General features: G+C 52.0%; 1 protein-coding gene across 3 annotated transcripts in view; it reads right to left on the reverse strand.

Moving 5' to 3' along the window:
- Cracd (capping protein inhibiting regulator of actin dynamics) overlaps nucleotides 1-16,486 on the reverse strand; it is a 207,856-nt gene that overhangs the window by 15,443 nt on the left and 175,927 nt on the right. For 2 of the 3 annotated variants that reach the window (XM_055629198.1, XM_055629199.1), the window contains 4 exons: nucleotides 10,008-10,175; nucleotides 8,252-8,320; nucleotides 5,675-5,857; nucleotides 1,817-4,514 (listed from right to left, as the gene is read on the reverse strand). In XM_055629198.1, the coding sequence (XP_055485173.1) occupies nucleotides 1,817-4,514; nucleotides 5,675-5,857; nucleotides 8,252-8,320; nucleotides 10,008-10,175 (3,118 nt within the window). Of the gene's footprint in view, nucleotides 1-1,816; nucleotides 4,515-5,674; nucleotides 5,858-8,251; nucleotides 8,321-10,007; nucleotides 10,176-16,023; nucleotides 16,046-16,486 lie in introns of all 3 variants that reach the window. The other variant, XM_055629200.1, reaches the window with a different exon arrangement.

The following is a 16,486-nucleotide window of genomic DNA, read 5'->3' on the forward strand; positions in this document are numbered from 1 at the left end:
TGCTGGAGCCCATCCTTATGAATGCAAGGCCGAACAGACAACGATAACTACAAACCTCTAAAATACAAAATTAAAAACAAAAAGGACTTGTGGAGACCTGCTGTGGCTTGCTCTAAGTTACTCCCTATTGGGTAGACAGAGGCTCTCAATGTGTGCCTTGCCCCAGGCAATTCCACGCCCCAAGGTGCTCTGGGCTCCATTCTGAGTGCAAATGCAGAAGCAGGATGGCGCTTCGTCATTTCTTTTGTCCGGCACTACCCATGGGGCACACTGACACACTTATTCCTAAAAGAGATAGGAACCACCTGGACACTGATCCCAGCAACTGGAGACATGTGGACACATGAGCATTATTAGAGTCGTAAAGGCTAAGGCTGGGGATTTATAGACCACACCGCATAGACCAAGGGTGTAGCCTGCTCACCTGTACCCCATAAAGACACCAAACCTTTTCTATGGCTCTGTGGTCCTTCAGCTCCAGCTGTTTCTGCAGCTGGACCCAACCCTAAGGTTTGAGGCTTTGTTTATCTGAAACCCTGCTTCCCTGGCAGTAGTCCTCGTGTGTGTGTGTGTGTGTGTGTGTGTGTGTGTGTGTGTGTGTGTGTGTATGTGTGTATGCGCCCGCTGCCTGCACGTATGCCAGTGTGCTGCATGTGTGCCTGGTGCCCACTGAAGGCCAGAAGAGGGTACTGGACCCTCTGGAACGGTAGCTATGCAGAGGTGTGAGGAGCGATTCTGGGAATCAACCCATGGTCCTCTGTAAGGGTGAGTGCTCTTGGCACTCCTCTCTCTGGCCGCCCTGCTGGGTTCATTATTGTTTTCTTACCTGGTTCCTCAGCGACTCTGAATCTGCGTCAGCACTCCACCTCCAGGAAGCCCTCTCTGGATTCCTTGACTCCTATTGAGGCTTAACACTTTATACAGGTACAAAACACACATATGTGCACAAGCATGCGTGCATGCACACACGTGCTCATGTACACGTGTGTATTTACTATGTGAAGTGTTACGTGTGATATGAGATTTAATATTAGTAATTAAGATTGGAATAAGAGAGCTTGGCCAACCACCACGGGAAACAGAGACTACCTGGCAAAGGGCTAGCGAAAAAACAGATAGAGCCTGTGGCTTTGTTATTCGCTCACTTCTGACATTGCAGAGAGATGTAATCATGTCCACTCACGGTCTCTGTGAGGATGGCATGGCACGCTCACAGCAGCACTCTAGAGGCTTCCATGAAGGTATGAAAAGGAACCAAGCTAACACTTCTCAAGGAAGCAAAAGCCACCCCAAACTTAAAAAGAGAAACTCCCTGGTCATGAGCCAAACTTTGTCTCTGGAAGATTAGGTGAGCATTCTCAGGAGGCTCGGAAGCCAAGTCAGCTGACAACTCAACCACCTTAAATATTTAGTGTGAAGAAAGAGGCAGCCAGAGCCCCGGGTTGCTCTGTATGGGAAGTCTGCAGCACGGGAAGGAAGGGTGTTAAACTGTGTTTTATTTTACATGGCCCAGGGGAGTTTGGAGCTTCACAGGACCAGGGCTGGTGGCCTGACCTCCCTCCCATCTTCTTGCCTTGGCTACCCAGACGGTGATTCTACTTCCCATCGTCTCTACAGACTTGCTCAAAATGGTTAATGAGATCTGTGTTGACTGGGGCTACAGGTCAATTCAAAGAATGTGAAAAATGGAAAGGGACCAGTCGGGAGCAAACCTGCTCCCAATTCCTGTCCTCCTAGAGAGGGTTCCCCGGGGCTCCCTCCCTCAGGTCCCTCTCCCCCGAACAAAGCTGGGCATTCTGTGTGGGAGGCTACATACCTTTTCTACCAGTTTCAGGAGTTAGGGAGGCTCTCTCTGGCTGGCTGGCTGGCGGAGGCGGGGAAGCGGGCTTCTTCTCTAGCACTTCTTCCTCATCCCTCTTCTGCCTCTTTGGCGACTCTGGCAGCGACAGCGACGGTGGCTGGTTACTACTGCTCTCCTGGCTCTCCTTGCGGGTCTCACAGGGCTCCGAGTCGAGCTTCCCAGCTCGCCTGGCCAGCAGCTCGACTAAGTGGGGTCTGCTCAGTTTGGACAGCGGGGATGAAGGTGGGGTCTGGGTGGCAGGCTTGGGAGCCAGGGCCGGCTTCTGCATCGGGGGCATTTTGCTTGCTGCCTTGTCGGGCTCCGGGGCTGGGGTCTGGCTACCGGCTGGTGGTGGCCCCGACTGGGCGACGGCAACAGAGTGACCGCTAGAATGGCTTTCCACGGAGTCCCTCCGAGGGCTGAGGGCTGGCTTTCTGTCCTGGGGAAGGGGTGGGCCGTGCTTGGGGGCCACGGCTTCAGGCTCTCTCTCTCCGGGGGCGCTCCCGGCCGCGGGGGTGCCCCCATCCGCGCTCTCTCCCGTGCTGCTGTGCCTCTTTTTCTTCTTCTGTTCGGCCTGCTGGTCACAGTGGAAGCGCAAGGAGTAGTTGGTCCTTCTCAGCTTTATTCCAAAGGGCGAGGCCTTTTCCTCACCTCCCGGCGTCGCGGGGTCTGGCTCTCCTACGTCACCCGTGGTCTCGCTGTCCAGAGTGGTCGTGGACTCCGTGCGGGACGCAGCTCTCTGCGGGGAGGGCAGGCCCGGGACGAGGAACGATGGAAGGTCTTTGGCAAATTTGCACCCGTCGGTGGCGTCGGGGGGTTCCTGGCTCGCCTCCTGCTGGTCCTGGCTCCTCTGGGGCTCCGGGGCCGGGGCAGGCGGGGGAGGCTGGGTTGCCGTCTCCCCGCTGGGCGCCGGCCCGGACGGCTTCTTCCTCCCGCCTTCACCGTCCTGGCCCTGTCTGGAGGTCTCGGCACCGCCGCCGCCGTCCGAGAACTTCTGCCAGGCGGGCGTGATGGAGAACTTGGCGTTGCCCGGCGGCGCCCTGCGCGCGCTCCCTCGGGAGTCGCAGCGCGCTCGGGGGGCGGGCTCGTCGCCGGCCCTGGCCGGCTCTCGGTCGCCGCGGGGGTCGCCCTCGGCGTTCTTCAGGATCCGGGAGCGAATGCAGGCCCACTCGGCCAGCGCCGTCGAGCTGCCCGACGGCGACTCCGGGGGAGGCCTGGCCCTGCCCCCGCCGGCCCTGGGCTCCCCCGGGGGGACGTCCGTGGGCCGCCTCTCCTCCGACAGGCCCAGGAGGGACTTGCAGGCCGTGTCCTTGATCTGGCTCAGGTTGACCGCCGGGCCGCACAGCTGCGCCCCGGTGACCAGGATGGCCGTGTGCGGGATGCTCAGCGCCGCCGGCAGGGCGCCGCGGGGCGCGGGCGGATCCTGGGCCGCCGGGGCCGGGCCGGCGTCCTTGGCGGGCGTCACCGGGGTGAGGTTGACCTTGGGGAAGACGATCTGCCTGCTGCCCGACGACACCTGGAAGGTGTAGGGCCGGGGCGTGCTCTGCCGCTCCTCCACCTCCTGCCAGCGGAGCTCCTCCCCCTTTCGGTCGCCGTCGGAAGCGGCCGCTTCGTCGTCCTCCTCCTCCTCCGGGGCCCGCAGCCCGCCCACCGGTCCCTCCTGCGGCCGGGGGATGTCTGTCTGCGCAGCCCCCGCCCCCTCTGCGTCTGCGCCGGCGCTCGGCCCCGCGGACTCGGTCTCTCCCCTCTGCTCCTCCGCTGTCTCCCTCCACCCCGCGGACTCCGGCTTTTCTGCTTCCTCCCGCGCCCCGGGGTCCTTCTGGTCGGCGTCGCCCGCTGGCAGTGCCTGGCAATCTCCTCGTGGGCTCGGCGGGCCTTCCTCCAGCCGCGGCTCCGGCGCCTCCTTTTCCCGCCCTTTCGGCTCTCCCGCGCGCTTGGCCTCCTCTTCCTCCCGCAGCATCCTCTCTGCCTCCTCCTCTTCCCGAGGGCTCTTGCCTCTCCCTGCCTCGCTCTGCCTCGGCTTCTCCTCCTGCGTCTCGGCCTCGCGCTGCCTCAGTTTCTCCTCCCGCCTCTCGGCCTCGAGTTGCCTTAGTTCCTCCTCCAGCTTCTGCTGGGCATCCTCCTGCCTCAGTTCCTCCTCCTTCTTCTCGGCCTCGCGCTGCCTCCGCTCCTCTTCCTGCCTCTGGGCATCCCTCTGCCTCAGTTTCTCCTCCTGCCTCTCGGCCTCTTCCTGCTCACGCCTGCGCCCAGCCGGCTCGGGGCGCGCGGGGTCGTTGGCATCTCCCGGCTCCTGCTCTGCGCAGCGCTGCTCCTCCACACCCGCCTGCCGCCCTTCCCCTGGAGGCGCCTTCCCTGCCTCCAGCTGCGCGTCTGCCTCTTCGCCCTCCTCCTCCTCCTCCTCCAGCAGCTCGTGTCTGAGGCTCTCCTCCCACAGCCTCCTCTCCAGCGCCTGCCGCCTCTGCTCTTCCAGGCGCCTCTTCTCGGCTGCTTCGGCTTTTTGCCGTTTGCACTTGGCTTCAAGTTCCCGCCAGTACTCTTCCTGGAGTCTTTTCTCCTCCTGGGATTCCAAAGGTTCTGGCTCCTCTTCATGGCAAACGTGCTTGTCTTCTCCCGGCTGCCCGTTCTGGTCCAGGGAGGACTGGCTCTCCAAGCTGCCCGCCTGGTCCTGTCGATCCTAGCCCGGGAAAGGGGAACAATTAGCCTTTCCCGCACAGCGCCCTGACGTCCCCGCCACGGCCCAGGCGAGCCTCCTAATCTCGAGGTGATGTTCCCAAGCGCGGACACAGCCGCGCAGGACGGCCAAGCCTCGGGGTCAACCTGACTGGACCCAGAATCACCTTCGGCTCTTTCCAGAACGGCTTAGCCGGCCCGAATGTGGGTGGCACCTTGCCAAGGGCTGGGGCAGGAAGGTGAAAACAAGCTGCGCGCTTTTATCCCTGCTTCTTCCCCCCCCCCCCACCCCGTGTGCAAAGCGACTGCCTTCAGTTCTGTACTGCTGCCGCCGTGACTTCTGCGACAAGATGGACTGTGCTCCCAAACCCTTGGGCAAAATAAACCTCAGATACTTTGTCACAGCAATGAGTGTGGTTTTGCCCCCACCGTTTCAGTTGCCCTAAAGGCAACCGAATACTACGGGCAGCTGAATCTCCAGAGACAATTAATATGCTTTAACGACTTAGTACAGTGTATGTCGTTATGATGATTCTAATTTGTTATTGTTGTAAATCTTTTTACCATACCGGATTTAGGAGCTAAGCTATCATAAGTATGCATGCACCTATATTAAGCACAAAACAGTCTATTCAAGGTCCTTAGAATGTGTTCCTTTCCAGATGAACTCAGTCATTGGTCATACTCAAGAATAGTTGAGGGAACAGAGGAAATAATATATTTTGTTTTGCCCTCTAGCCCCCCTCATTTGCTGTTTCCAAATTTATGTTTCTTAGTATAGATGACTGACAGGAAAAAACGATAAACCTGGCACTGGGCGGGTGAGCAAAAAAAGAAGGAGATTTGGATCTCATTGCTGTCCCCCGAGGCGTGTGACTCAGAAGCCCCCACCCTAAGAAGAACCTCAGCTACGCAGAGCTGGCCTGTCTTTCTGGGCAGAAAACTCCTGGGCATTTGGCACACCTTTCCAGGCTGTGCCCTGAGGTCCCCCACCTCGAGCGATGGAGGGCAAACAGATCGTTTGATCCCTGTACACCGCGGAACATTCAAGGCCCTGATAGGGAGCGCCCTGGACCTTACTCTACTCCAGCGCCACACATGGGGGAGAATTAGGGCCCAGCAAGCAGGGCACCTGTCTCACCACCTACGGCCGACTCTACGCACCTGGGCAAGCCACCTGTGCTTCCTTGACACCCTCTGGTTTTTTGGCTTAACCGAGAGTTTGTGCTTGGCGGCACTGTTGTCCAGGCGGGCAATGGCCAGGGGGATGGCGTCGAGGTTGACACTTTCAATGGTGCCAGCAGAAGGGAAGTGCCTTTTGGGCCGAGAGGGTTTAACTGGAACAACCTAGAGGGCAGATTAAGATATAAAAGTCAGCACGGATCAGAACACAAGCTACAGGGAATCCCGCTGGCTTCTGTTTGCCCGGCTTAGCCCAAGGAAGGCTGGTTTGAATGAGAGTCAGTCAGTCCACAGTACAAAATTCCGAAAAAAAAAACAAAAAAAACCACAGCCAGTTCCCAACCAGCTTCTGAGGTGGGGGGGAAGCCAGGGGTTCCTTTTGCTTGCTGGGGTTCCTTTTCCTCTGGCTTGCACGGGGGCAGGCCAGAGAAACAGGAGAAGGTGCCACACCCGTGAACATTGTGCCAACTCTGAGAAGACTTGGCAAGTTATTAAAAGAGACCAGGGCATGAAATAGGGAGGGAGGTATGATGGGAGAGGGCCTGGGGGAAGGCAGTGGGAGGAAGAGGGCTATGAGCAAGATACCTATACATGTAAAAAACTGTCAGAGAAGGTGGGGCCAGGTATAAATATTATTACATTTTTAAAAAATATTTTGACATGTTCGCTTAAAATCATAGAATGCTGAAGACACCAAAAAGCTAACAAAGTGCTCTGATTTAAAAAGATAACTGGGCTGGAGAGATGGCAGGTTAAGGGCACCAGTTGCCCTTCAGAGGTCCTGAGTTCAACCCCCAGCAACCACATGGTAGCTCACAACCATCTAGAGTGAGATCTGGTGCCCTCTGCTGGCGTGCAGGCAGAACACTGTGTACATAATAAATAAAATAAATATTTTAAAAAAAGATAGTAACTAAAACCACATTCACTAGAAGACTGCTTCTCACCCCACCAAGGCGGCACACACTTGTAATCTTAGTACTAGGGGGATGGGGACAGGAGAGTCAGGAAGGTCACCCTTGGCCACAGTGAGTTCGAGGCCTGTCTGGACTACAGGAGACTCTCGTCTCAAAAAATAATTTAAGGGGCTGGAGCGGTAGCTAGCTCAGCAGTAAACAGCACATGCTGTTCTCACACAGGACCTGGTTTCTATTCCCAGCACCCACATGGTGGCTCACAATTATCCGTGACTCCAGTTCCAGGGGATCTGGTGTCCTCCGCTGACCTCTGCAGGCACCAGGCGAGATTGTGGTGCACACGCATACACAAAGGCGAAACGCTCACATACAAAAAATAAAATAAATCAATCTTTTTTAAAAAGACCAAAACCTTAGACAAACTCCAAACATTTAGAGAGGTTGGTGGCCATGGCACAGCCTCAATCAGAGGATGGACTGAAGGACGGCAGGAAGCCACACCTATGACATAAGAGAATGTAGACACCCCTCAGGAAAGGGCTCCGGTGTCAATACGCAACAGGGGCGCCACAGCCCTTTCAGGGTAGCACCCGTAGCAGCTCTGTGCACAGAGGCCAGCCCTGGGCAGGGCCAGGCTTGTGGATGCTTTGCGCTGTATCTGTAAAGTCTTGTGAGGTGTGCGTGAAAAGGGCTTGGACGTTGGCAATTACCTCCCATATTCATTCACAGAAGGTAAGACACCAAACTAATACACACTTCTAATCATCAGAAAGTTACTTTGTACACATGAGTTCGTGAATTAGGAGGTAGAGAGCAAGTATTTCCAGCCTTTGTAGCTTATAGTTGTTCATGGTTACTCTTCCAATAGATACGAAGTTCTGAGGTGAATTAAGCACTTACTTCCGTTTCTAAAGAGGCGCATGGGGGAATGGCAGAGCCAGTGTGACAGACTGTTGTCTGGGAGGGGCACTCAAAGCTGAGATTTCGGTGCCATCCCCCACTGGGCCTTATCTCTGTCTGGGCAGTGGTGCTGTTCAGAGCCACCCCTCTCGGATGCAGAGCTGGTCATTGTCGCATCCATCAGTTTCTTTAGAGAAGGCCTACCCCATGTAGAGACGAGAATTCTCATCAGAGAAACCCAGCTCCTTACAGGACACAAGCTCAGGGTGAAGGGTCTCGACTCCTCAGACTGCAGGTAAAATCCAGGGCCACATACTCTCCCCCCCCACACACACTCACACACACACTAAAGCGAACACTTGTACACACAAATTAATAAAGGGACATTAAAAGTGCATGTGTGTAAAAGCAGAGAAAGGTTAGGTTGGGTTTGGGTTTGTTTCTTAACATTTGTACATAATAGAAGACTTTTCCTACAGTCTAGAGTAGCAGGCATTCTAGAATGCCCTTCTCAGCGGATTAACAATGACTTGAGGTCCACGATCTGTTTTGCTGTCTAAAAATCCCAAGGCACTGTGGGATATGGCTATTCTTCAGAGCAGAGTGGTTGTGTTGCCATGGAAATGGATGTTTTAACCTCTACCACTGGTTGTTTTGGTTTATGAACAGAAGGTGAAACAATAGATTGTGGGGGGGGGGGGGGAAGGAAAGAGACAATAAAAAAAAGTTCAAGTCCCATTACCTTCTCTTCCATTTCACTCCCGGCTTCAGGTAGATTCAGAGGACTTGAGGAACCCGGTGTATCACTGGCCTGGAACAGAAGAGATAAGCACTTGAAGTTAAATGTGGGGACAGGAAGTGCTGGGCAATCAACCGGCACCTTCTAGGCCTGATCAGGGTGACCTCCTGCTCCACAGGGGACACCTGCTTTCCTGTCACCAACAGGGAATCACTGTGGAGACCGACTGACTGGGACTCTCTGAGCCATGGAGGAAAATCTCCATTTCTGGAGTTGGGTGTATTTCCTACCTGCTTAGTTCCCAGCCTTAAGTAAGTCCTCCCACTTCCTTCCTGAGAGAAGCAGCGGAGGGGCTGCTTGGCGGCCACGGCCACCCTGCTTGGGAAATGGGGCCACTACGGAGCTTTGGAACTTGCTGGCAGCCTTCTTCTGACTTCCTTCAGCAGTCAGACCCCTAAGCGAAGAGTGAGGACAGGAGTTCCTCCTGGAGCCAGATGCGGAAGGCTGGACTGGGAAGGCCAAAGACCAGGGAGGGAGAGCTGAGGGTGACTAAGGAACCAGGCTTGTCCCGGAAGCATCCCCAGAAGGTGGCATGTGCCTTTAAGGGTGGACAGCTCTATTGCTGCCTTGTGTCCCTATATCTGTGTGCCCAGTCTGCTCTATGCTGCACATTTAAAAGGTGTCTAGAGACACAAGCCAGGGCTCTGTGAGGTGAGCCACTGGGTAGGTGCAGACCCGATGACCAGAGTTATTCCCAGAACCCATAAGGTAGCGAGGGCAGGAGAGAAGTAATTCTTAAGCACTGTCTTCTGAATCTCACATACGTGCAACCATGCTCACACACAGACACACACATAGATAGATAGATAGATAGATAGATAGATAGATAGATAGATAGATAGATAGATAATAGATAGATAGATCGATCGATCAGCTCCGGACACTTCCTTGCTTGCTTCCTATTACTCAGAATTGAAGACAGGCTCTCTCCCTTTTCGTGGTTTCCGGCATCTGCCACGGCATCCAGCCAGCCACACCTGACTAGCCTCCCTGTCTCCTTCTCAAGACCGGCTGACTCTCTTCTGGGTCTCTGCTCTGGCTCATCTCTGCTCCTAGAGCATTCGTCCATCTTGCCCTCATGGCTTGGTCCGTCCCCAAGCCCGCATCTAAAACTGCGACCCTTCTCCCAACCGAGTTACTTACTCCCTTATTCCCGGCAGGCAGCATGTTGCCTGATCTGAGAGACAATTACCTGCCTGGCGACCTGTGTGCCCGGTGACACCCTCTCATTAGGATGTAAACCACCGGAGGCCCTCCCGTGACAAATCTTGCTCATCTCTGTGACACCCACCCCTACAACAAGGTCTGCTGAACAAAGAGCGTCCTCTGCTGAGGCCACAGCACCTCCCACTTCAAAAACCTAAGTGACGGCAAGGATACTTCTTCAGTCCTCATGAATTACGTGTTCAAGCCATGGCTGCTGCTCTTGCTGCCTGATACCGGAGAGGTGAGGGAGAGCATTAAAATAAACAAACCACCCCACCCCCTCAGAAGCAGCTCAGCCACCCAAGCCTTGAAGGATTTGTAGAAGGCGCTGTCAAAAGCACCTGCAAAAAATGCCGTGCCTTCCTCCTCCCCATCTTTCTCACTGGTCCTCATATATCCTCCACAGCTTCCCACACACCGTCTACTGCCTCGCACCTTACACCTTAACCTCTGGCTTATCGGCATCAGAGTTCCCCGCTGGGGGAAGACTTACTCTGTTCTCAGCGTCTGACAGGATGGTGTCCTGCTGAGTGGCAGTTTCCATGGGACTGGTCAGGAAAAAGTCCTCCTCTGAGCCCACGTCTGCGCTGCCTGCCTTCTTCATGGGAATGCTATTAGACGGCCGCCGCTGCCCAAACTTGATATTCTTGCCCAACTGTCGCTGGGGGGGTGGGAAACAAAGGGAAGACGTTCTGAAACAGCCGAGGGCTCCACAGCCGTGACCGGGTTGCCCGGCATGGGCAGGAAGCAGCAAGGGAGAGGTGTGCCCAGCTGCCTTCTAGAGGCACCGCCATGCCAAGGGACCTCGAAGCGAGGTCCTGCAGCAAGCGCTCTTGTTTCCATCTTCAGAGCCACAAGCTTTTAAAAGAACTCCAGCTCCCCCTTGTAGTGGAAAGGATGACCGTGTCCAGTAGGTACAGGGACCATATTTCTGAACTAAGGTTGGAAATACGTTTAAAAAATTTTTTTTTCTGACCCATCTATAAGTCTAGAGTCTTTTTAATGGGTGAAGAAATTATACAGAAAATAGTTACATAAAAGGTAGAACCCATGGGAGAGAAATAAAGATTCTTAAGGCGGGTGCTACATGAACTTAATAGTCCTTTCTGGATACATCCTTGGTGAGTCTTTACACTTCTGCATGTAGCTTGTGAATCCCGTATCAAAGCCACGTGCTCCGGGCACAGCGGGTCCCAGCCGAGGAAGGTCCCAGGTTCAGCAAGGCTTTCCTCGATGAACACTGACATCACACCAGGGAGGGGAATAGGCCACTTTTCTTCCTTTGCTACAATTTCATATCATGAACTAGGGGCCCTAGAGAACCCTAGGGGTCGGGGTGGGGGAGGAAAGGACCACAGAGGTACTACTGACTGAGAGCTGGCAGCTGAAGGGAGGGCAGAAGCGGCCTGCAGTCATCTGAACAGTAACATGAGGAAGGGTAGAGTTAAGGAGGAAAACTCACTCCAGATGTTGCCCAACGTCTCCCTGGGCCAAACTGGCCCTGGCTAAGCGCCACTGCTCTAGATCTGAGCCCATATGTGGTTTAAACAATACGGTTTGATATTTATCTTTACTCTGGCTAACAAAGTTAATCAAACAGAGCTTCTGGCAAACATCTACTCCGACCCTGCGCTGGTGAGTTTTTTTTTTTTTTTTTTTTTGTTTTGTTTTGTTTTTTCTGAATTTGACATAAACTAGAGGTTCCCTGGGAAGGGGGACCTCAACGACCAGTTTCCTCCATCAGACGGCCCCGTGGGCATATCTGTGATGGAGGAGTGTCCGGCCCACTTCTGGTGGTACCATCCCTGGGCAGGTGGTTCTTGGCTGCATAGGAAGGGGAGGTGAATGTGAGCCACTAAGCAGCCTTCCCCCATGGTCTTTGGTTCCTGCTTCTGGGTTCCTGCTTTGAGTTGCTGCACTGTCTTCCCACAGTGATGGGCCGTGACCTGTTTGATGAAATAAATCCTTTTCCTCCCCAACTTACTTTTGGTCAGTGTTTTAGTACAGCAACAGGCCAAACTGGGACACACCCACTCATTCTGCAAAACCAGGTTCAGGTTCCTGTGGGGAGAGGTGACCGGCCCAAGCTCATGGGAAGGCTGAGGGCCCCAAAGGAATCTGAGCCCGGGTCTTCAAAAATAACATCCAGAGTTATGGTCACTGTACTTCACATTGGCTCTCATAAATTTGATGGTGTACTTCCTTCTTGCAGGGATAGTTACCTAAAGCAATGAGACGGCATTTTAAATATTTCTCTAAAGATCCTTGGCCAAAGAATCCCTTGAGAGAAACCTGCCCCCTTAGAACTCAATGGGAGCAGGCCCACCCATGTCCATCCAGCTCACCCCGACCCCCCAGCCTTGCCCAGAGAGCAGCGAGACTGCAGATGCATGACATGACACAGATGAGCCCCAAGACTCCCCTCTCTGCTCAGCACGCCCCGCCCCCAGCCACCCAGCATGCTGGGTCAGGTGCAAGGGTTTGCATTTGGTTCGCTGTGATGTCAGCCTGCACCAGGCTCCTGGCCTCACAGGAGAAGTGCACACCAAAAGCCCCCATTCAGCCAGGGAAGGAAAGCTTCAGCAGTCCCCAAAAGGTTGCAGGTTGCTGAAAAAAAAAAAAGATGTCTTCCAAAAACAAGTCTGGCAGGAAGCGGCAGTTAGTTTCTGCTCTAAGCAGGTCAATAAGCAGGCACAGTTAGAACAGCCGATGGAGTCAGACAAGAGGACACGGAGTCACAGCCACAGGCCTGGCTCGCTCTGCTGCCCTGGGGGAAGAGGGTGGGAACCTGGGCAGAAGGGGTGAGGGAGCTCCCTGTGGCCTCCCAATCCAACCTTCCCTAGGAGTGCTGGCCCTCCGCCTGAAACTGTTCTAAGTCTCCATGTGCTGGGGAGACGCCCACTGGCAGGGGCTTTGGTACCAGTGCCCTGGGGATGGGATGAGGGTAGGTGGATCCTTCCTTTCTCTTCTGAGACAGCATCTTGCTAGGTAGCCTAGGCTGGCCTTGGAGTCTTGATCATCTCGCCTGAGAGTGGGTTACAAGCATCTGTCACTTGACTGAGGACCTCACATATGGTCCCCTTCTTTGTGTTGGGCACGTTCAAAGTTCTCTTTTCTAGATATTTTGAAATCTACTATGAATTATTAACCATAGTTGCCCTACTGTGCTATAGAACACTGTGGCTAAATTGTCTTCCTAACTGTAATGTGTCCATTGACCAGTGAAGACGAAAGCCATTTCTCATACCTACAAATGGGAAGGACATTTGTAATGCACTCCATGGCATAACACTTCATTGTCACCATCACCAAAAGAGCATATATGCCACTTTACTTGACCAGGGATCTTTTTAGAATACTGTTATTGGCTCATTCTGATGCTTAAGAGACAAGAAAGGATGCAGCAAACACAATCACAGCCTAGATAGAAATAAAGTCCAATGACAAAATGACTTTTGTGGTTAAAAATGGAAAAGGAAAGGGAAGGCAAAGAGAGAAAACAAAAACAGTTGATGGGATAAGGATAGGTACAGTAAAGTGCACAGAATCAAGCTGGGAAATGGGCAGAATGTTAAGAAATGGAGTGGAAGGGATAATGAGATGGCTCAGTGGTTATGATCATTGTCTGCTCTTCCAAAGGACCTGGGTTCGATTCCCAGCACCCACAGGACAGCTCACAAATGTCTGCAACTCCAGTTCCAAGGGATCGGATAGCCTTACACCAATGCATATATATCTACGCATCTAAAATAAGATTAAATACATTAAAGGAAATGAAGTGGAAGTCTAGAGGGAGGTGGCAGTGACAGGAACTGTGGAGGAAAGAAGAGGGAGATGGGTATAACAGCAGGGACGGTGGGTTTAACAGTCAGGGACCTGGAGGACGGAGGAGGGGAAGAGGGCAGAAGGAAGGAGAGTATGCAGTTATGCCAAACGGTTGATTTATGTCACAGACATGCTTATCCTGGAAAAATAAATAACGCTAAAGCTGTTGCTATTGAGAATAAAAATGTGCCCTTTGGTATAGATGCTGATTTGAAATTCCCTAGAGAAAGCAGACTCGGGCTGGTGGCTGGGGATCTGGGGGAGAGGATCTTAGAGGCAGGCAGGGGAATAGTGATGGGATAGGGGAGCGGGGCTGGTCTCTGTGTCTAGATAAAGAAGTGTCCTGCGGATTTTAGACAAGAGCTGGTGGGCCAAGGTTAAAGCAGGACTTGGAGCCCAGGGCCCTGCATGGTTGGGCCTCTGGTGTTCACAGACCAGACTCTCACACCCTGACACACTCCCTTCTCCAAGTTCGTCCTTTAAGTGACTGAAAGGACACTGGATTGTTGTGACATTTTGTAAGACGTATTGACAATTAAAAGATCACTGCTAAAATCTGTCTGGCAATTTGAGGGGTCCTGTGAACTATGTGTGAATAAATTTGTTTTTATTGCCTTCATTTGCTCAGAATTTAGGCATCATCATGAAAGAACCCACGAGCAATTACTGAAAATTAGGCTGTTACAAGCAGTCCCTGAAATTCCATCTCCCCCACAAGCTCTGTCTTTGCACAAGTCACAGTTATTAACAGGAGAGAGGAAATCGGTCCATATACTGACAGTGTGTGTTGCTAGTGGCTGTGAATGGAGCTACTGTTGCAACGGGAATGTGAGCTAAACGGAGCTATATTTTATTCATTTGGTTTGGGCCAGTTTGTTGTAACTCGGAATGCTCAGTAATGATGCTACGGGAATGTGCATGCATATTCATGAGGCTGGAGGCTATGGCGTGGAAATGCCAAGCACATTGTATTCTGCAGCTTTTTGCACTGCCAGTGTTTAGAATTTCTCAGATTTCTTTCTTTCTTTCTTTCTTTCTTTCTTTCTTTCTTTCTTTCTTTCTTTCTTTCTTTCCTTTCTCTCTCTCTCTCTCTCTCTCTCTCTCTCTCTCTCTCTTTCTTTCTTTTTCCTGCAGCCATTTTTTAAAAAAACATGTCTGTAAAAGCAAACGGCAGGGCAGGGCGGGAAGGGGGGGTGCCTCCTTCTTGAGCAGACCGCAGACACTTCCATCGAAAAAGTGACTTCTTTTTATGAGAAAGAAAGAAGAAAAGCATACAGGTTTAGACATCTGTTCTGGGAAGGACTGGCCAAGAGCCGGCACTTATTCTCTCTGCCCTTGACAGCTGTGTTAGATGTCAAAAATTGCAAATGCACAATTTTGAAATTCTCAAGGTGAAATCGAGGAGATATCCGCAGGCTAAGGATGGGAGCCCCCACGCCCACACCCCCACAAAGAATCTGTGGTTCAAGCAACATAGACATTTCCCTACTAAAGTGTGATACAATTCTACAAATCGCCCCCAGGTGCAGAATGGGCTGCCCCTAGTTTCACCAGCAGCTGGTGGTACACACTCCTCACAGCTGGGCCTGACCTTAAATAGAGGCGATCGCCCTGATCTCTGCTTCCAGGGTGAGCTGTGTAGGTAATGTCAAGGTCACTGTAGCGCAAATATAACCAAGGGCAAAGCTCATAAAGCCATTGCATGCAGCAGTGAACAGTGATTTCATACAGACTTGGGGCTTCAGGACCTGGAGGAGCCTTCAAGGCTTGCCCATTACATGCACCCTCTTCTTGGTCAAGTAGGGAAAACGAGAGTCACAGAGATTAAGAATTCCTTGGCTCAAGGTCATAGGACCACACGGTGGCAGAGGCCTTACAGGTGCTTTTTGTTTCTCTGTGTCCTCTCATCCATTCAGATGGTATTTGTCCTACCGGCTGGGGAGCAAATGACTTTTGTATCAAGTCCTCAAAAGGATACTATTGTTTTAGTCCCTGTAACTAAATGTTTACTAAAATTTGTTCTCACAGTGCACATTTTTTATACTCAGAAAAGAAATGTGTGCTTGTTCTTTTAGGAAGATCAATAGCTTGCCACAGAAAATCTGCCATGATATCGTGATATTATTCAAGACAGGGTAGGCTCACAGTGCGGAATTCCGTTATCCCATTAGTGTGGAGGGATGCTAAGGCTTGTGGATGCTCTGTGACACTTCTAGGTGCTATGACGTGAATGGGCACTAGAGGGCAGTCTTTCCAAATACAAACACCTTTCCACTCACGTTCATGAGTTCTAAATGAATGCTGGACAGTTTCTTAAACTTTTTGTTTTTGTTAAACGATATTCTAAAAACTTTCGTTACAAACGAAGATTTAAATAATTGTGGCTAATCATCCAGCTAGGACGTTCACTATTAAATAGGCGTCATCCATTCCTTTTCTTTTAAACAAAACAAAACAGAGCAAAACAAAACCCCAAAAAATCAAAGACAGGTTCACAAGAGCAATTCCAGACATGAAAACACACATGCCTCTGACACAGCTGAACCCACTCATTCCATGCTGGAGTCCACGAGGAGGCGGGCTCGGATGCTTCACTGAGCATCGGCCAACATCACAGAACATTGTCGAGGGAAATGCAAAGCACCCATGCAAGTGTCTGAAGTCACTAGATTCGGGGGACTTACCAGGAACATACTGCTTAGTCGACTGAAAAATAAAGCATAGTCTTTTGGGAGTGATTCGGTTAAACTTTAGGTCACTTACAAAAAAGAAAACCCCATTTGCCCAGACTGTGGTCCCCAGTTCCCGCCATCACTGTAGAGATCAAAGGAGGTTCCTGACTGCAGCAGCGGGGAGCAGAATTAGGTAGATCTCAGAGGTCTGGATGAGACCACTCCCGTGAGACAGCCATTCTGCTCTGCTCACGCCACCCCATGCCCTTGTGCTAATCGAATTGTCACTTCAGGGGAGTTGATGGTTTTACATTTTATTTATTAAATGGGGTCAGATTATTAAAAAAAAAAAAACATACCTTACTGTTAATAGAAATCACAGTCACTCATATATTTTATTTGAGGTTCTATTTTTTTTTCAATACTGCACAATTACATGTGCTTTACAGGCCTTAAATCTACTTTTTAGAGTGGT

The sequence above is a fragment of the Psammomys obesus genome, unplaced genomic scaffold, assembly GCF_907164565.1.
Source record: "Psammomys obesus unplaced genomic scaffold, mPsaObe1.curated_primary_1811, whole genome shotgun sequence".
NCBI classification, from domain to species: domain Eukaryota; kingdom Metazoa; phylum Chordata; class Mammalia; order Rodentia; family Muridae; genus Psammomys; species Psammomys obesus.